Here is a 22,061-nt window from a genome sequence, read left to right on the forward strand (position 1 = left end):
TTGGCAAGGGTGCCAGAGATCAAAGATTCATGAGCTGTGCCGCCTTAGGTTAGTGTGGAATTTTATTTTGTCTCCCCCCCCAAATAAGAATATATATATAGCATTGATAGGCAGAAAACAGCAATATAGCAGCATACCCACACCAGAACAACTCAGTGAATAAATATGGTACCAGAACCAGGCTCATAACAAACAGCACCAGAATCAAGCTCATAACATAAACACAGCATGAACCAACATCAGTACATGGATACAATTCCAGAACCAAGCTTATAAAATAAATAGAGCAGCAGAACCCAATTAATGACATAAATACGGCAACAGAACCAAGCTCATAACAAAAACACAATAGCAGAAAAAAGCGATTGTGTTGCAGTGGTGCTAATTGGTGGACTGTGGCGACTCAGAATATCATGGGGAAGGAGACAAAGACAGGAAGGAGTAAGATGATTCATGTTGCTCTACAAGCTAGGAAGACCACCTGTCCAGACAGACCCAAGGGGGAGCCGACTACCCCCAGCCCTACATCCGCCTGGTGACTTGTGTGACGGCAATGGTTGCACGTAGCTAAGGCCAGTTCATGACCTACTGTACCATAAAGGACCCTATACATCCGAGCCTGTCAATTTTGGCAGGACTGGCCAGCTCTTATATGTGCATGGAGACCTCTTGACTTTCTTCACAGATGATGCTGGGGGAAAAGAAGGATAGGGCATGAGTTCCAATGCTGATCCCTTTGTTCTCCCTGGAGATAAGCCACCACCAAAAGGTGCAAATTTCACCATTGTACCCAAGTTAAAAAAAAAGACCACTCAGCTAAACTGAACATTGGGGTCTACAGAGTAGCAAGGAAAAATAGCCGCCAGCTGAACTAAAGGTGTACGGGCGCCTTAAGGATGGGCCATCAATATTTCAGCACTAGAGGTTCAGTCATTCATACCTGAATGTCTGAGCCTTGAGATAGAATAATATAGTGGATGATCCCCGAGCGCAGGCAGGTACCATGCTGCATCACATCAGCGCCGCACTAATAATAGTGTCTGCCCTCAATATCCGATGCTTATCTGAACGTGGATATGGAGACAGGAAAATTCAGGGAAGCCTCATCTGTGTGAGTAATCGTGTTATGTGAGTTCACGGGAATGCGAGGAACATCAGACCCCTGTGCGGTGTATCTAAGCGTCACATCACCTGTAGGGTAAGACACATATGTGCGTCATTACTCTCCATGTTCACACTGATGAGCGAGAAATTGGCAACTACATTTATTCCGCCCTTTAACCCTTTCCAATCCACTGTCTGACATCTAAAGACATTCTGATTGAAGGCTGTACAGCTCCGATGTCAGAAGACGTCCGGCAGGGTATTCTTACTGTATATTACTGGCTGCTCTGTTGTCGTGGGCCTCTCCAGCATGTCACATACTGCAGTACTGGCTGTAGTTAACAGATGGCGCCATTGTATGATGGTAGAAAGAGAAAGCCCCCTAGGAAACCCTGAATCCAAAATTGGATTGCAAAGGGTTAAAAGCAATTTCTTCCCACTTCTTTAAGTTATAGTGAATGAATGTGGACAGCACCTAGATGGACCTGATGTCCACACGAAAAGATCCCTTGGTCCTCTTATAATCCACCCAAGTTGGAGAGGAGCACATGCATATGAAAAGAAAGCCCCCCAAAATGCAAGATGATGGGGATAGGACAATAGGAGAACAGAAATGTAAGTCGGGGTACTCACTCTGTAAGGAGGAGGCTCCCCAATGATGGAAAAATGGGGTGTAACCTCCACCCTTGGAGTCCTAGGATAGCCTGTAAATCACTGAAAGGGTTTCCTTCATTGAAATCATGCAGTATCACACGGAGGCAGTTTTATCTTCTTTAATCCGGTTCACAAGTATACACACGTAGTCCCTCATATGAGAGGTGAAAGTCGGATGCAACGCGTTTCGGCCACTAAATGGCCCTTACCAAGCATAAAGAATATTATCACAATCAAGGTGTATATAGCGATATCTACTCGCCCCTTTGTACCCAAGCTACATTTTCGTTCTCTTATTTGAGCGCACAGCTAAATTGTCTAACCCTTCTTCAAGTTGTATGTTTCTGCATAAGTCCTTGAAGGCAAATAAGTCTCCTCGTACACATTCTAGGTGCTCTGCTTAAGGAGAAACGATATCGTCCCTGACCCTCGTCAATAGGCTTCTCACTAGCCAAGCCAGAAACTAACCGCGCAATGATGAGGGGAAATCAATCTGAAACAGCTGTCTGTGTATGGTTATTCTGCTTTTGACTCACAATTCCCAGTCATTCTTATAGGACTTGGTTAAAAAGTCTGACATTGACTAGCAGGAATGCTGCCATCCAATAGATGGCGCTGTAGAGGTATTGTTCCATCTTTGCATTTGCATATTTCTCAGAGGCCTTATAAGCCTCTTTACACACCTAAGGAGAAACGATACCCTTCCTGACCCTATCTTTAAGGGATCAAACTCAGTCTTCCCATATTCCTGAATGTCAAAATGACCTTATAATGCAGCAAAAAGGGTCCAGACATGAACCACCGCTTAAAAGGGTGGTACCACAATTGATTTTCATCACCTGTGGATAGACAATAACGTCTGATCAGTGGCAGTTTTACCGTTGAGACCCTCACTGATCCCAAGAACAGGGGTCCTATTTCCCCTTTTCCTTCTCCGTATAGGCTCACTATACCTCCTGCAGTGAGGAGGATATTGAATGGAGCGGTGGTCAAGCCTGCGTGGTGCTGCTCCATTCATTATCAATGGGACTGCTGGAGACAGCCGAGCACTTGTAGTCTGCTATTTCCATTACTCATGCATGGCCTCCACTCTATTCAATCTCCATGTCACTTCAGGTGGGTGCAGTGTACCCACATTGAGGAGAGGGCTACACAAGACCACCTCTTCTTGGGATCAGTGGGGGTCTCAACAGTGAGACCTCCGCCAATCAGACTTTTATTCCCTATCCATAAAAGTCAATTGTTGTAAAACCCCTTTAACAAAGCAGGTTTGCTCTTTGGGAGTCTACAAATGTTGGTTGACAACCCCAGTCGGAGTTCTTTAGGTTACCATATTATTGTCATCCAGCTTTTTCAAAAACAGACATGACCAAGTTTTTTGAATTGTGAGTTTCTAACAAACTGATGTTTGATCTACCAACAATTTACTGGGGTTCTCCCACTTCTAGATATTGCTGACCTGACTTCAGAATAGGTCATCAATAGCAGATCAGCTGGATCTGCTGCCCAAAGCCCCAGCAATCAGCTGTTCCCCCAACTGGAGTCTTTGTGTACAGAACTGCAGGAAGCAGACAGCTCCGAATATTCTGCAGTGGCCCAGGTTGGTATTGCAGTTCCCATTAAAGTGAATATGACTCACTGCAACGTATGAAACTGTGTCCTTCCAGCAGCAAAACGGCTCCATACACTAAGACACCAGCCAGGGAAAATAGCTGATTGCTGGGGATCTCGTACATTGATTCGCAGTCAATCTGCTATTGATGATCTATCATGAAGATAGGTCATCAATTGCTAGAAATGGACCAGTGTTTTAATGTCTATGGGATCTGCCAGCAGTTCACTGATGCAGAAAGATTGCATCTATATGTCACTCCCTTGGAGATAAGCAGCCTCTAGTCACCTCTTGCACTGCTTATCTCTCCTTTGCATTTTAGTCCCAAACCCCATGTGATTCCACTGAAGCAAATCTAGATCACCATAAGGTTCTATGGTGATCTAGTTTCATTTTAGCAGAACCTCAGGGGGTTTGGGTCGAGGTAGTAACGTCTAGCGCTATGGCGCTGTATACGTGTCTATAGGTGCTGAAGCTCAAATACAAAATCTGAGACGTCCAAGGAACTTGGTTTTGTGCTTGGTTCAATATATACAGCAGACAATCGGAACAAAGAGAGCAGCAATGTAGAAAGCAAGACTGAAGAAAGTAAATAGGGGGTAGCCAATTGTCCTGGTAATGAGGGGGGGCAGATTGTTAATTACATGCTAATGACATTTTGACTAGCAATTACCCTACATGCATGGCCAGGGTGTCCTCAATCCATCATAGAAATATCCACGTAAAGGACAACAAAGAGCTTCTTGTTTTGGAGGACCAAGCGCATCCATTAATTACATGGACAGCCCATGGTTTCATAGGGAAAAGGTGTACTACTTCATTTCACCTGTGGAGGCACTGTAGGAAAATTAGACAGGGTTAATCCACAGATTGTGAGTGACTTATTGAAGGTTCCAGCAATGTAGCTTATTGTGGGGGGGGATACCTTTTAACAAACTGGGAATGGCTAAAGCAGACCGCCTTTTAACCACTTCCCACCCGGAGGGGTATATGTATGTTCTGGGTGGGAAGAAGTTTGCCAAAAAGACATATAAGAGGGAGGGCTGATAAGTCTTTGGCTTTGTGCTCTTTTTTTGTTTCTATGGTAACGAATGTTACATCACATGAAAGCCTTATGTGTGTAATATATGTTTTCAAAATGTTGTGTTTGTAGCTTATGGCAACAGTGATCTAGGCACGCAGGAAAACACAATGGCGGAGTCAAAGGCGATATTCACAGCAAATGAGAGAAGAGGAGTGATAAAATTATTGTTTCGGCAAGGAAGGTCCACGAAGGATATTCATGGTGATATGTGGCAGATATTGGGGGATCAATGCCCTTCATATTCTACAGTTAAGAACTGATGGGCCACTTCAGCACCAATGATGAGGAACGTCCTGGACAACCGAGAGAGGTTGTTGTTCTGGAGATCGTCGGTGCTGTGCACAACCTCATACTGGAGAATCGGCCAATTTAAGCTAAAGGAATAGCAGACATCATGGGGATTCTGGTGAACGTGTTTGTGTCATTATCCATGAAGAAGCTATCTGCAAAGTATGTCCCCAAATGTTTGACAACAGATCAGAAAAGCATGCGAGTGAAAACGTCCATTTGTCAGCGTTTCCAGACTAATAAGAACTTCCTGGATTGACTGGTTGCTATGGATGAGACCTGGATTTATTTGTATGACCCTGAAACCAAGGAGCAGTCAGAGTGGAGGCACAGTGGTTCTCCTTGCCCAAAGAAGTTCAGCCACTAAGGTGATGACGTCTGTGTTCTGGGATAAGGAGGGCTGCTGCTAGTGGACGACCTTCAAAATGGTTCCACCATCAATGCAAGGTATTGCATTGAACTTTTGGACCAGTTGAAGGCAGCTCTGAAGGCCAAAAGGTGCGGCAAGCTGTCCAAAGGAACCTTGTTCCTGCAAGACAACGCCTCCGCTCACACTGCACAAGCGACCACGGCAAAACTGGTGGAGCTAGGCTTCCAGCTGGTTGACCATCCACCTTATTCACCAGATCTAGCTCCCTCCAATTATCATCTGTTTCCAAACCCAAAGAAACACCTCAAGGGGACCAAATTTCACACCATTTCTGATGCCATGGCTGCTACGGATGACTGGTTTGAGGCACAACTGAAATCCTTCTTTTTGCAAGGCTTACAGAACTTGGAATACCGATGTAAGAAGTGTGTTGGCATCAGTGGAGAGGATGTGGAATAAATGTAAAGTTTCATCTTCCTATCTCGTTTCTTTCTGGGTAAAGCCAAAGACTTTAGCAGCCCCTCGTAATTATGTCATTTGGGTGGTGCAGGCTCAGGACACTGTCACCGTGGCAGTTGAATCCTTTTTAAATCAATAGAACTAGTCACCGAAAGGACCGAAAATCATAAAATTGAACTTTTATTACTTCCTTTTAAAACTGGTGTAATCACCCAACTCTATAATGCGACCGTAGTCACACACTAATTAAAATAGGGCTTCTGAGGGACTCTATTGACACTGACTTAATAGACGATATCAATATCTGTGTCTTCTCCTCAGTCCTATCAGCAACTAGATTTATTGTCACCCAGTTACTCCATATTTGGAAATGGTCACCCAGCTACTATTAAATGATCAAAACACTTTATAATATAAGGTACCAAGATTAGGGTCACCAACCACTATACAATGAGCACCCCAGCACTATATCCTGATGAACATCAAGGGTTAATAGCTGCCAATCAAAATATGCCACTATATCGTAGTCACCATACTAAATCAGCGCTATTATCGATCCTGATATTGATATTGAATTCATGAATGGGTGAGTGAGTGCTGCCTCTGATTGGCTCAGCGCAAGGACCAATCAGGGGCAGCTCTCAGTTATTGAATGACAGCTGAGAGCTGCCCCTGATTGGCTCAGCGCAGGGACCAATCAGAGGCAGCACTCACTCACCCATTCATGAATGGGTGAGTGAGAGCTGCCTCTGATTGGTGAGGGCTGTGACCAATCAGAGGCAGCCCATTCAGCAGGCGGGATTTTAAATCCCCAGCTGCTGAATACTATCCAGAGCAGTCCAGGAGAACTGCCGGCCGTCCGCGGCTGAACTCCGGCTGCAGGGACAAGGTGAGTAATTTTTTTTATTTTTACACATTTTAGGATGATTTTCAGGGAAGGGCTTATATTTTTAAGCCCTTCCCAAAAATTCATCCCGCATTCGCCGGCAGCCCATTGCTTTCAGTGAAACCTGCTGTATTGCTGGCTCCATTGAATTCAATGGGCGAACATCATTCTTCTCTGCCACAGCTGTAACAGCTGTGGCAGAGGAGAATGATCTTTGTAGTATATGTTCTCAATGGGGTCGGCGCTGCTGCCGCCGGCCCCATTGAGCGCGTACATAAAACACAAGGAATCGCAGATCACAGATAGGCGCGATCTGCGATTCCTCGTGTCTGCCCATTTCGCCAAAAACGTTGCTAGCTGCAGATTTTTCGGCGATTTTTCGGCCCCGGTCACGCGATATGCGGATGCGCATCCGTCATGCGATTCGCAAATCGCGGCAATAAACGGTCGTCTGACCGAGGCCTAAGAGATAGAGTTGGCAGCTCAATCCAATCCCTTCATATACAAATATTGGGTGGATTTATCATTTATTGCTGCGCTTGCTGCATACTCAGTCTAATAATTAATGCGCTGCACACATCCACATGCATACTCAATAATGTTATTAGGGGGAGTTAGAGAACTTGTGACTCCTAGTTGCGTGTTGTTCTCTGAACTGTCTCCTAACATGCAGCCCAGTACATCTGCTTCATCTCTGTCCCTATATGGCATACATAGTTTTTGATGATTACAAGTTAGTTGCCAAAAGAAGAGCTATTAGGAGAGACTAGACACATAGTTCCAATGTTATTAGACGGAGTATGCAGCAAGCGCAGCAATAAATGATAAATCCACCCAATATTTGTATATGAAGGGATTGGATTGAGCTGCCAACTCTATCTCTTAGCCCTATTTTTGAGCACATACGGAGATAAGGGGACACTAGAATTAAAGTGATCTGCCATACGATCATATCAATATCAGGATCGATCATAGCGCTGATTCAGTATGGTGACTACGATATAGTGGCATATTTTGATTGGCAGCTATTAACCCTTGATGTTCATCAGGATATCGTGCTGGGGTGCTCATTGTATAGTGGTTGGTGACCCTAATCTTGGTTCCTTATATTATAAAGCGCTTTGATCATTTAATAGTAGCTGGGTGACCATTTCCAAATATGGAGTGACTGGGCGACAATAAATCTAGTTGCCGATAGGACTGAGGAGAAGACACGGATATTGATATCGTCTATTAAGTCAGTGTCAATAGAGTCCCTCAGAAGCCCTATTTTAATTAGTGTGTGACTACGGTCGCATTATAGAGTTGAGCGATTACGCCAGTTTTAAAAGGAAATAATAAAAGTTAAATTTTATGATTTTTGGTCCTCTCGGTGACTAGTGAAGGCTCAGGAGCACCATCTGCAGTGGTAGCCGACTGACTGACAGCCAGCTTCCTAGCGCAACAACAGGGATCAGCAAGAACACCAATCCCCCCCTTTAACACCTTACATGCAGCAATCAATGTTGATTATGGCATTTATGAAGTTGTAAGAGAGAGGGCGCTCCCCCTGTGAAGTAATTGGTTGCCATGGCAATCGGAGGTCTAACGGTGACCTGCAGGTCTGCCATAGTAAGTGCTATCAGAGTGATCAGAAGACTGCAGGTTCAAAGTCCCTTAAAAAGGCGTAAAAATAAGGCATGAAAAAAAAGTACAATAAAAATATTAATTAAAAAAAAAACAAAAAAAAACAACTTGTGCATTTTTCACTTTTATTTCAAAAACATTAGTAAAAAAGCCATGTTCTTTATCACTGCACCATACAATAAACACATTTTACCCCACACAGCAAGCACTCAAAAAAATAGAGCCGAAATCCTTATTTTGTTCATTTTGCCTTTCAAAAATACAATAAAAGTGATCAAAAAAGTCATATGTTCCCCAAAATGGTACCAATAAAAACTACAGCTTGCAAGCAAGCCCTCACAGAGCTCCATCCCTAGGTAAATAAAACAAAGTTCTGAATCTTTGAATGCTGCAATACAAAAAAAAACGAAAAACAAAACAAACAAACCAAAAAAAAAATAAAATATATATATATATATATATTTATTTTTTTTTGTCACATTTGTACTGACTCCACCAAAATGGGACCCCATGACTCCGACTCCACCGACCTGTATGCGCCCCAAAATTATACCAATAAAAACTACAGCTCGTCAAGCAACCTACAATCCCTCCTATGGCTTTGCTGACGGAAAAATGAAGAAAAGGTGGAAATGAAAATAGACCCAAAAAAATAAAAATCATTACATTCTTAGGTCCGAAATATCATTAAGGGGTTAAAGAGTCTACGTAATAACTGGGCGACAACCATTATGGTCCCCACCAAACACTCCCACAGGGGTTGTCACCCACCTTCCTAGCGATGCAGTGCTACATCCCTCTGCCATTCTACTCTCATCCTTGCGTGCGCCACGTCTCCCATTGGGCCACACATTGGCTCTGAGCCCTCTCTGGCACTGAAAGGGTCAAGACTGCATTTCGCACATTGAATTATCTGTAGATCAATAATTTGCACATATTCCCCTTCCCCCCAAACGGTTCTTCGCACGGAGTACAATGCTCCCTAGTAATGCATATAGCGCACGTGTGTGAATCCCATCATGAGAGCCTGGCATCTGGGCATTCCTCTGCTGCAAGGGGTTAACAAGCACAGATCTGGAGCAGTGCCCGTGCTTTTATATGTAGCACTTATTTATGGTCGGGCACATCCATAACCCCTTCCAGGTCTCAGGGGCGCTGCGCTCCTCTCTGCCAGGCTGCACTTCGCATTCAGCACCACGGACAGCACCACAGTCATCTATGAGCAGCACCTCCCTCAGCATCTGCTGCAGTCCACACATACATGTATTCATCTGTAGCACAGGGCAGAACTACAACTCCCAGCATGCTCTCAGCTTGGAAAACCAGGCGCATATAGCAGAGTTGGCGCTGCATCATCACGATGCATTGTGGTAAATCCCTGAATTAAAGGGATGAAGCCAATAGAAGACTGCAGGTGATAATATGGGGCTCAGTTGGCGAATACGTACGCCATCACGATTCTACCTCCCAGCACTTAGCGGAGTGCATTCTGGATGAGACAGGAAGCCCTGAAAGATCAGAGGGTTTCGTCAGTCCTAAAAAGCACCCAACACTGTTGTGGTGGTTTTATGGCCCGATTTTTTTTTTCTTGGGCTACCAAAACTATTTTTGTAACTTTTTTTTTTTTCAATCAATGTTTCCCATGATGTCATGTAAGAACTGTGGAGGGCAATCACAATGTCATTTTAAAAAAAAATTTCACGGTCTTCCACTGTAAGGGCTTAGTCACACAGGGGCATCGGCGCCCGTGTTACTGCAGGAAGAAGTCGGACGCACTTCAAGACAGACGTCTCTCTGCAGCGCCGGAAGAAAGAACGTGTGACCGGCTTCATTGCCGGTCATGTGTTCTTTCTTCGGCGCTGCGGGGAGTCGTCCGTCCTGAAGTACGGCCGTCTTCTTCCTGCAGTAAGGGCTCAGTCACATGGGCGCATCGGCACCCGTGTATGGACGCCGATGCGCCCGTGTGACTAAGCCCTCACTGAGAGATCTATAGGACCAGCATCCATATGGTGCTCCGGTTACAGGGGAAAACATCTCCCTATGGTGACATTAGTCACTGGCAGGGCCGAGTCCAGATTGCTGGGGTCAAATAAAGAAAACAGCACTGCCACTTCCTCTATCCACTGCATATGCTCATTGAGTGATATGTAGACTAGAAAAATCGCTTCTTCTCCTCTGGGTCTTCTGCTGTCTGACAGCCGAGCACCTGAGCTGCTGGATTGTATGAACAAGAGCTTTAAACCCATGTTGTATATTTATGGTGCTGGGGGTTTAAAGCCCAGGATCACAGCGCTTGGTCCAAATTAGGTTAAAGGGGTTATTGGACCAAAAGAATTCATCACCTACAGGATAGGTGATAAGTGATCACTAGGGGCCTGACCACTTGGAGCACCAGGAATCCTGAGATTCAGGACCCCAAGTCCGCTGAATGAATGGAGCAATGGGGCATCTGTGACCATTGCGCCACTATTTCCTATAGATAATGACAGTGTTGTATCCCTTTAAGACAATGGAGCAGGTTTACCTGCAGCCCCATATAAGACATTGTGATATCACAAGGACTTGTGCCAAACGACAAACATACTCCCAGCCACCCTGGTCCCCTCATAATGAGATGTATTCCCATTACAGTCATGATTGGCCTAGATGGAAATACCCCTTTAACTCTGCTACATCTGGATTTGGCAAACCATTATCAGATCACCTTTATATAGGCAACAAAGATATATCCCATCCATAGCTACCATATAGGGAAATATCTAAACAAACCGCCCAATGATCCCCGGCCCCCCAGGATCAGGGACGAGCACTAAATCGGGATACTATCATTCCGCGATATTGATATATTTAGTCACGGAATCCGACTAACCTTGAATGCAAGGTAGAAGAAGTAACAGTAAACGGAGCGCCGCTCAGGCAAGTCCCTTTATCGGAAACAGTAGGAAGTATGGTCTACATTCCGGCCGGCGCTTTGTTTACTGATCTCACATGTTGTGGTTCCGACGATGCCAGGAGCCAGTGTGTAATCAGCGATTACCTCATTCCATCACCATTACTTCCTAATGGATAACCCGGGAGTAGTATCTGCTGTAGTGTGAACGCTTTGCTCCATTTCCTTTATCTGGATCGTTCCGGCTCCTAAAACAGCAGCTGATTAAGTGGTTGAGGAATGTATGTCACCTTCTCAGCGTGATACCACGGCGTGCAGGGGCGCTCCCTGCGGACGATCATCGGTAGGGGGTCATACAATATCCTGGATAGAAGAATTGACCTAAATAATATATACCTGTCTATTTAAAGCATTGGCTCTCATGGAACGCCAATTCCTACCATATCCTGACATATGGCATGCTGGGAGTTGTAGTTTCACAACTTGCAGGCTAGACTCATAAGCAGGAGTAATACACTATACAACCTACGTTTAAGCATATAGATCCTCCCTGTTGGCAACACCAAGACCTCCAGTATATCATTACCAGCTCCTTGTTAGGAGTTTGTAGTACATTAAATCATCAGTCCATCCCCCCCGCCAATCAACTCCTCACTTATGGACCCCACGCATAGGATTATGTACTAACCCCCCCCCCACACACACACACACACGTACAGACACAATGGGCCACATTCATAGTCCTCGACATTAGGCTTTTCACGCCTGCAGTCCATTAGTATTAGCCCTCCCAGGTTGAGACACTCTAATAATATTGTGACCTGAATCTCAGGGTGACTGCAGCTTGCAGCAATATCCAAGCACAGTATGTATATGTTGGGGGGGAGGGGGGAGTTTGAATAAAGGTAAGTGAAGGGGTGTCAGGACTCCAGATAAAGAAAAAGGCTACCTGTAATCAGTATATGCTTCACTTTGCATATTAAGCCAGTAAATAAATTGTTCCTGGCTATCAGTAAATAAGGGGTCCAATCATCAGGTCAACAGAAGGGAGCCCGTCATTGGGTCAAAGATAAAGAGTCCCGTCAACGGAAGGGAGCCCGTCATTGGGTCAAAGATAAAGAGTCCCGTCAACGGAAGAGAGCCCGTCATTGGGTCAAAGATAAAGAGTCTCGTCCACGGAAGGGAGTCCGTCATTGGGTCAAAGATAAAGAGTCCCGTCAACGGAAGGGAGCCCGTCATTGGGTCAAAGATTAAAGAGTCCCGTCAACGGAAGGGAGCCCGTCATTGGGTCAAAGATAAAGAGTCCCGTCAACGGAAGGGAGCCCGTCATTGGGTCAAAGATAAAGAGTCCCGTCAACGGAAGGGAGCCCGTCATTGGGTCAAAGATAAAGAGTCCTGTCAACGGAAGGGAGCCCGTCATTGGGTCAAAGATAAAGAGTCCCGTCAACGGAAGGGAGCCCGTCATTGGGTCAAAGATAAAGAGTCCCGTCAACGGAAGGGAGCCCGTCATTGGGTCAAAGATAAAGAGTCCGGTCAACGGAAGGGAGCCCGTCATTGGGTCAAAGATAAAGAGTCCGGTCAACGGAAGGGAGCCCGTCATTGGGTCAAAGATAAAGAGTCCCGTCAACGGAAGGGAGCCTGTCATTGGATCACAGATAAAGAGTCGCGTCAACGAAAGGGAGCCCGTCATTGGGTCAAAGATAAAGAGTCCTGTCAACGGAAGGGAGCCCATCATTGGGTCAAAGATAAAGAGTCCCGTCAACGGAAGGCAGCCCGTCATTGGGTCAAAGATAAAGAGTCCCGTCAACGGAAGGGAGCTCGTCATTGGGTCAAAGATAAGGAGTCCCGTCAACGAAAGGGAGCCTGTCATTGGGTCAAAGATAAGGAGTCCCGTCAACGGAAGGGAGCCCGTCATTGGGTCAAAGATAAAGAGTCGCGTCAACGGAAGGCAGCCCGTCATTGGGTCAAAGATAAAGAGTCGCGTCAACGGAAGGGAGCCCGTCATTGGGTCAAAGATAAAGAGTCGCGTCAACGGAAGGGAGCCCGTCATTGGGTCAAAGATAAAGAGTCGCGTCAAGGGAAGGGAGCCCGTCATTGGGTCACAGATAAAGAGTCGCGTCAACGGAAGTGAGCCCATCATTGGGTCAAAGATAAAGAGTCCCGTTAACAGAAGGGAGCCCGTCATTGGGTCAAAGATAAAGAGTCCCGTCAACGGAAGGGAGCCCGTCATTGGGTCAAAGATAAAGAGTCCCGTCAACGGAAGGGAGTCCTGTCTGCGCGTCAAAAGTGAGATCATTGCGTATGATTTACACAGGGGTCCAACCCTCAGTGCAACAAAGGAGTTAATCCATGTGGTCAATAGAAAGGTCCCAGCACCTGGTCAACATCGGGACCCTATATCCCTGATCAGCCCAGACTAACATAAAAGCTGCCAACTCCAATGAAGTGACAGACAAATTGTAGGGGGGCCATCACAGAAATGTACCACATTGGAAGTGAAGAGGTCCTACTGTCCTGCCTCCCTTCTTTACCATATCTCAGGACCCCTTTGTTCAGATCCTGTAGCAGGGGGTCACTTTACCCCATTGTGTATTTGTGCATCATTCAGGGCATCGGTGGAGAAGCTGACCCAAGACCCGATGGAGGAGCAGAACCCCAGACCCCATCCCTGTGATTTTCTGTCATATGGCAATGGCATCAACGTCCATAAACCAATGAACCCATTTAAGGTCATGTGACCAACAGCAATCAATTGATCAATAATTGGCGCATTTTTGATGCAGAATTATTCCCTGTCACCCGGATTGCGGAGTCTTTATATGTCAGATTACAAAACGCACCCCGAGATTGTCATTTGCCCCAATGTGCACCCCGATATTGTCATGTGCCCCTAATGTGCACCCCGATATTGTCATATGCCCCAATATGCACCCGATATTGTCATGTGCCCCAATGTGCACCCGATATTGTCATGTGCCCCAATATGCACCCGATATTGTCATGTGCCCCAATGTGCACCCCGATATTGTCATGTGCCCCCAATGTGCACCCCGATATTGTCATGTGCCCCTAATGTGCACCCCGATATTGTCATGTGCCCCAATATGCACCCGATATTGTCATGTGCCCCAATATGCACCCTGATAATGCAGAGACCCCCCAAAATGTCTAGACCCCAGTGATAGCAGCAATACAAGAGAGCCCCCTGTCCCAATAACAGGTGACCCCACTAATATCTGAGCCCCCCACCTACCTTTTACTATGAGGTCCTCCGTGTCCTTGTCGTAGCCCTCCCGGTGACATTTCTTCCACAGCCCGGACACTGTAGAGTTGAAGCGGCGTGTACAGTGGGAGTCCACGGCCAGGTAAGGGCGGGGGACGGGCGGAGGAGCGGACACATCCCGGCCGGGTACCGGCGGCTCCCCTGCTCTGGAGATGACCCGGACCCCTCTCTGCAGCAGCTCTCCCCCGGCACGGACCGCCCGGCTCCTGGAGTGCTCTCCTCCCCGCAGAGGCAGGTGCTGCCCGGGGGTGTACATGTAGCCCGGGTCGTTCCGCTTGCCCCCCGGTTTCCTGCAGCGGTCCCGGTGTCTCCGGGCGTCAGTCTCATACCAGTGATCGGTGCACAGAGCCACCGCCAGCAGGGCCAGCGCGCACAGGGCGAGGCAGAGCCCGGCACCGGCCAGCAGCCTCATAGCGTCACCGGGGGGATCACACCCCGGGCACCGGCCGCAGCATCAGAGCCTCCGCCGCCACCGCTCGCTGGATGGAGGGAGAGGAATGATGAGCGGAGGCCGGGGAGGAGCCTGAGAGCAGCCCCGACAGCGGCATATACTATATACACCCTGCTACAGGCATATACTATATACAGCCTGCTACAGGCATATACTATATACACCCTGCTACAGGCATATACTATATACAGCCTGCTACAGGTATATACTATATACAGCCTGCTACAGGAATATACTATATACAGCCTGCTACAGGCATATACTATATACACCCCGACAGCGGCATATACTATATACACCCTGCTACAGGCATATACTATATACAGCCTGCTACAGGCATATACTATATACACCCTGCTACAGGCATATACTATATACAGCCTGCTACAGGTATATACTATATACAGCCTGCTACAGGAATATACTATATACAGCCTGCTACAGGCATATACTATATACACCCCGACAGCGGCATATACTATATACACCCTGCTACAGGCATATACTATATACAGCCTGCTACAGGCATATACTATATACACCCCGACAGCGGCATATACTATATACACCCTGCTACAGGCATATACTATACACTCCCTGCTACAGGCATATACTATATACAGCCTGCTACAGGCATATACTATATACACCCCGACAGCGGCATATACTATATACACCCTGCTACAGGCATATACTATATACAGCCTGCTACAGGCATATACTATATACACCCCGACAGCGGCATATACTATATACACCCTGCTACAGGCATATACTATACACTCCCTGCTACAGGCATATACTATATACAGCCTGCTACAGGCATATACTATATACAGCCTGCTACAGGCATATACTATATACACCCCGACAGCAGCATATACTATATACAGCCTGCTACAGGCATATACTATATACAGCCTGCTACAGGCATATACTATACACTCCCTGCTACAGGCATATACTATATACAGCCTGCTACAGGCATATACTATATACAGCCTGCTACAGGAAAATACTATATACACCCTGCTACAGGCATATACTATATACAGCCTGCTACAGGTATATACTATATACACCCCGACAGCGGCATATACTATATACACCCTGCAACAGGCATATACTATATACAGCCTGCTACAGGTATATACTATATACACCCCGACAGCGGCATATACTATATACACCCTGCTACAGGCATATACTATATACACCCCGACAGCGGCATATACTATATACAGCCTGCTACAGGCATATACTATATACAGCCTGCTACAGGCAAATACTATATACACCCTGCTACAGGCATATACTATATACACCCTGCTACAGGCATATACTATACACTCCCTGCTACAGGTATATACTATATACACCCCGACAGCGGCATATACTATATACACCCTGCTACAGGCAAATACTATATACACCCTGCTACAGGCATATACTATATACAGCCTGCTACAGGCATATACTATATACAGCCTGCTACAGGAATATACTATATACAGCCTGCTACAGGCATATACTATACACTCTGCTACAGGCATATACTATATACACCCCGACAGCGGCATATACTATATACACCCTGCTACAGGCAAATACTATATACACCCTGCTACAGGCATATACTATATACAGCCTGCTACAGGCATATACTATATACAGCCTGCTACAGGAATATACTATATACAGCCTGCTACAGGCATATACTATACACTCTGCTACAGGCATATACTATATACACCCCGACAGCGGCATATACTATATACAGCCTGCTACAGGCATATACTATATACACCCTGCTACAGGCATATACTATATACAGCCTGCTACAGGCATATACTATATACACCCCGACAGCGGCATATACTATATACAGCCTGCTACAGGCATATACTATATACACCCTGCTACAGGCATATACTATATACAGCCTGCTACAGGCATATACTATATACACCCCAACAGCAGCATATACTATATACACCCTGCTACAGGCATATACTATATACAGCCTGCTACAGGCATATACTATATACACCCCGACAGCGGCATATACTATACACTCCCTGCTACAGGCATATACTATATACAGCCTGCTACAGGCATATACTATATACAGCCTGCTACAGGCATATACTATATACAGCCTGCTACAGGCATATACTATATACACCCCGACAGCGGCATATACTATATACACCCTGCTACAGGCATGTACTATATACAGCCTGCTACAGGCATATACTATACACTCCCTGCTACAGGCATATACTATATACACCCGACAGCAGCATATACTATATACAGCCTGCTACAGGCATATACTATACACTCCCTGCTACAGGCATATACTATACACTCCCTGCTACAGGCATATACTATATACACCCTGCTACAGGCATATACTATATACACCCCGACAGCGGCATATACTATATACACCCTGCTACAGGCATATACTATATACAGCCTGCTACAGGCATATACTATATACACCCTGCTACAGGCATATACTATATACACCCTGCTACAGGCATATACTATATACACCCTGCTACAGGCATATACTATATACACCCCGACAGCGGCATATACTATATACACCCTGCTACAGGCATATACTATACACTCCCTGCTACAGGTATATACTATATACACCCCGACAGCGGCATATACTATATACAGCCTGCTACAGGCATATACTATATACACCTCGACAGCGGCATATACTATATACAGCCTGCTACAGGCATATACTATACACCCTGCTACAGGCATATACTATATACACCCCGACAGCGGCATATACTATATACACCCTGCTACAGGCATATACTATACACTCCCTGCTACAGGTATATACTATATACACCCCGACAGCGGCATATACTATATACAGCCTGCTACAGGCATATACTATATACACCTCGACAGCGGCATATACTATATACAGCCTGCTACAGGCATATACTATATACACCCCGACAGCGGCATATACTATATACAGCCTGCTACAGGCATATACTATATACACCCTGCTACAGGCATATACTATATACACTCCCTGCTACAGGCATATACCGTACTATATACACCCCGACAGCGGCATATACTATATACACCCTGCTACAGGCATATACTATATACAGCCTGCTACAGGCATATACCGTACTATATACACCCCGACAGCGGCATATACTGTATACAGCCTGCTACAGGCATATACTATATACACCCTGCTACAGGTATATACTATATACAGCCTGCTACAGGCATATACTATACACTCCCTGCTACAGGCATATACTATATACACCCCGACAGCGGCATATACTATATACACCCTTCTACAGGCATATACTATATACACCCTGCTACAGGCATATACTATACACTCCCTGCTACAGGCATATACTATATACACCCCGACAGCGGCATATACTATATACACCCTGCTACAGGCATATACTATACACTCCCTGCTACAGGCATATACTATACACTCCCTGCTACAGGCATATACTATATACACCCTGCTACAGGCATATACTATACACTCCCTGCTACAGGCATATACTATATACACCCCGACAGCGGCATATACTATATACACCCTGCTACAGGCATATACTATATACACCCTGCTACAGGCATATACTATACACTCCCTGCTACAGGCATATACTATATACACCCCGACAGCGGCATATACTATATACACCCTGCTACAGGCATATACTATACACTCCCTGCTACAGGCATATACTATATACACCCCGACAGCGGCATATACTATATACACCCCGGCAGCAGCATATACTATATACACCCTGCTACAGGCATATACTATACACTCCCTGCTACAGGTATATACTATATACACCCCAACAGCGGCATATACTATATACACCCTGCTACAGGCATATACTATATACACCCTGCTACAGGCATATACTATACACTCCCTGCTACAGGCATATACTATATACACCCTGCTACAGGCATATACTATACACTCCCTGCTACAGGCATATACTATATACACCCTGCTACAGGCATATACTATACACTCCCTGCTACAGGCATATACTATATACACCCCGGCAGCAGCATATACTATATACACCCTGCTACAGGCATATGCTATATACACCCCGACAGCAGCATATACTATATACTCCCTGCTACAGGCATATACTATATACACCCCGACAGCAGCATATACTATAAACACCCAGAGAGCAGCATATACTATATACACCCTGCTACAGGCATATACTATACACTCCCTGCTACAGGTATATACCATATACACCCCAACAGCGGCATATACTATATACACCCTGCTACAGGCATATACTATATACACCCCGACAGCAGCATATACTATATACACCCTGCTACAGGCATATACTATATACTCCTTGCTACAGGCATATACTATATACACCTCGACAGCGGCATATACTATATACACCCTGCTACAGGCATATACTATACACTCCCTGCTACAGGTATATACTATATACACCCGGACAGCGGCATATACTATATACACCTTGCTACAGGCATATACTATATACAGCCTGCTACAGGCATATACTATATACACCCTGCTACAGGCATATACTATATACACCCCGACAGCGGCATATACTATATACACCCTGCTACAGGCATATACTATACACTCCCTGCTACAGGTATATACTATATACACCCGGACAGCGGCATATACTATATACACCTTGCTACAGGCATATACTATATACACCCCGACAGCAGCATATACTATATACACCCTGCTACAGGCATATACTATACACTCCCTGCTACAGGTATATACTATATACACCCGGACAGCGGCATATACTATATACACCTTGCTACAGGCATATACTATATACACCCCGACAGCAGCATATACTATATACACCCTGCTACAGGCATATACTATATACTCCTTGCTACAGGCATATACTATATACACCTCGACAGCGGCATATACTATATACACCCTGCTACAGGCATATACTATATACACCCTGCTACAGGCATATACTATATACACCCTGACAGCGGCATATACTATATACACCCTGCTACAGGCATATACTATATACACCCCCCAACAGCAACATATACTATATATACTCCCTGCTACAGGCATCTACTATATACACCCTGCTACAGGCATATACTATATACACCCCGACAGCAGCATATACTATATACACCCTGCTACAGGCATATGCTAAATACTTCTTGCTACAGGCATATACTATATACACCTCGACAGCGGCATATACTATATACACCCTGCTACAGCAACATATACTATATACACCCCGGCAGCAACATATACTATATACACCCCGGCAGCAGCATATACTATATACACCCTGCTACAGGCATATACTGTACTATATACACCCTGCTACAGGCATATACTGTATACACCCTGACAGTAGCATATACTATATACACCCTGCTACAGGCATATACTATATACACTCTGCTACAGGCATATACTATACACACCCAGCTACAGGCATATACTATATACACCCCGACAGCAGCATTTACTATATACACCCTGCTACAGGCATATACTATATACACCCTGCTACAGGAATATACTATATAAACCCCGACAGCAGCATATACTATATACACCCCGACAGCGGCATATACTACACACATCCCGACAGCAGCATATACTACCTACACCCTGCTACAGGCATATACTATATACTGTAGTGTATGCTCCCTGCCAGCAGCATATACTATATACACCCTGCTACAGGCATATACTATATACTGTAGTATACACCCTGCCACAGGCATATACTATATACTGTACTGTATACTGCTCGGCAGCGGCATATACTATATACACCCTCCTACAAGCATTAACTATATACTGTACTGTGTATTCCCCGACAGCGGCATATACTATATACACCCTGCTGCAGGCATGTACTATATACTGTACTGTGTACTCCCTGACAGCGGCATATACTATATGTTGTAGTATGCACCCTGCTACAGGCATATACTGTACTGTGTACTCCCCGACAGTGGCATATACTATATGCTGTAGTATGCACCCTGCTATAGGCATATACTGTACTGTGTACTCTCCAACAGCGGCATATACTATATACACCCTGCTACAGGCATATGCTATATACTGTAATGTGTACTCCCCGACAGCGGCATATACTATATACACCCTACTACAAGCATAGGCTCTATACTGTACTGTGTACTCCCCGACAGCAGCATAGACTATATACTGTAGTATACACCCTGCTACAAGCATATACTATACTTTTTACTCCCTGACAGCGTCTTATACTATATATACCCTGCTATAGGCATATACTATATACTGCAGTGTACACCCTGCTACAGGCATATACTATATACTGTACTGTACACTCCCCGTCAGCGGCATAAACTATATACTGTAGTGTCTACTCCCCGACAGCAGCATATACTATATACACCCTGCTATAGACATATACTATATACTGTACTGTATACTTCCCAACAGCGACATATACTATATACTGTACTGTGTGTTACCTGACTGCAGCATATACTATATACTGTACTGTTTACTCCCCGACAGCAGCATATACTATATACTGTACTGTGTACTCCCCGACAACGGCATATACTATATACTGTACTGTATACTCCCCGACAGCAGAATATACTATATACTCTATTGTATTATCCCCAACAGAGGCATATAGTATATACTGTACTGTGTACTCCCCGACAGCGGCATATACAGTATACTGCAGTGTGTTATCCCCAACAGCGGCATGTAGTATATCCTGTACTGTGTATTCCCCGACAGCGGCATATACTATATACACCCTGCTACAGGCATATACCATATACTGTGCTGTATACTCCCTGATAGCGGCATATACTATATACTGTACTGTATAATTCCCGACAGCAGAATATACGATATACTCTACTGTATTATTCCCAACATCGACATATAGTATATACTGTACTGTGTATGCCCAGATAGCGACACATACTATATACTGTACTGTGTAGTCTCCGACAGCAGCATATACTATATGTGTGTACACCATGACACAGACATATACTGTAGTGTGTACCCTGATACAGGTGTAGTGGCCCAGTTCATGCTTTCCTGGCCCCCTCCATAATGTCATACATTTCATGTCGTATGTCTTGTCATATATGTTATTGCACAGCTGCAGCGTGTGATGGGTTATTGTCTGCAAGGTATGAGCTGTCTGCAAAAGTAACAAGTTCTGCCCCGTCACATGGTATGAGAGAGGGTATAAAT

The 22,061-nt window shown here is 45.2% G+C and overlaps 1 protein-coding gene across 1 annotated transcript in view; it reads right to left on the reverse strand.

Moving 5' to 3' along the window:
• Nucleotides 1-14,730, reverse strand: part of LOC136582358 (transmembrane protein 178B-like) — a 42,414-nt gene extending 27,684 nt beyond the window's left edge. Inside the window, exon 1 of the mRNA XM_066583325.1 lies at nucleotides 14,227-14,730. Within this exon, the coding sequence (XP_066439422.1) occupies nucleotides 14,227-14,668 (442 nt within the window). The 5' untranslated portion in view covers nucleotides 14,669-14,730. The remainder of the gene's footprint in view (nucleotides 1-14,226) is intronic.
• Nucleotides 14,731-22,061: the final 7,331 nt, after the last annotated feature.

The sequence above is a fragment of the Eleutherodactylus coqui genome, chromosome 11 (genome assembly GCF_035609145.1).
Source record: "Eleutherodactylus coqui strain aEleCoq1 chromosome 11, aEleCoq1.hap1, whole genome shotgun sequence".
Lineage (NCBI taxonomy): Eukaryota > Metazoa > Chordata > Amphibia > Anura > Eleutherodactylidae > Eleutherodactylus > Eleutherodactylus coqui.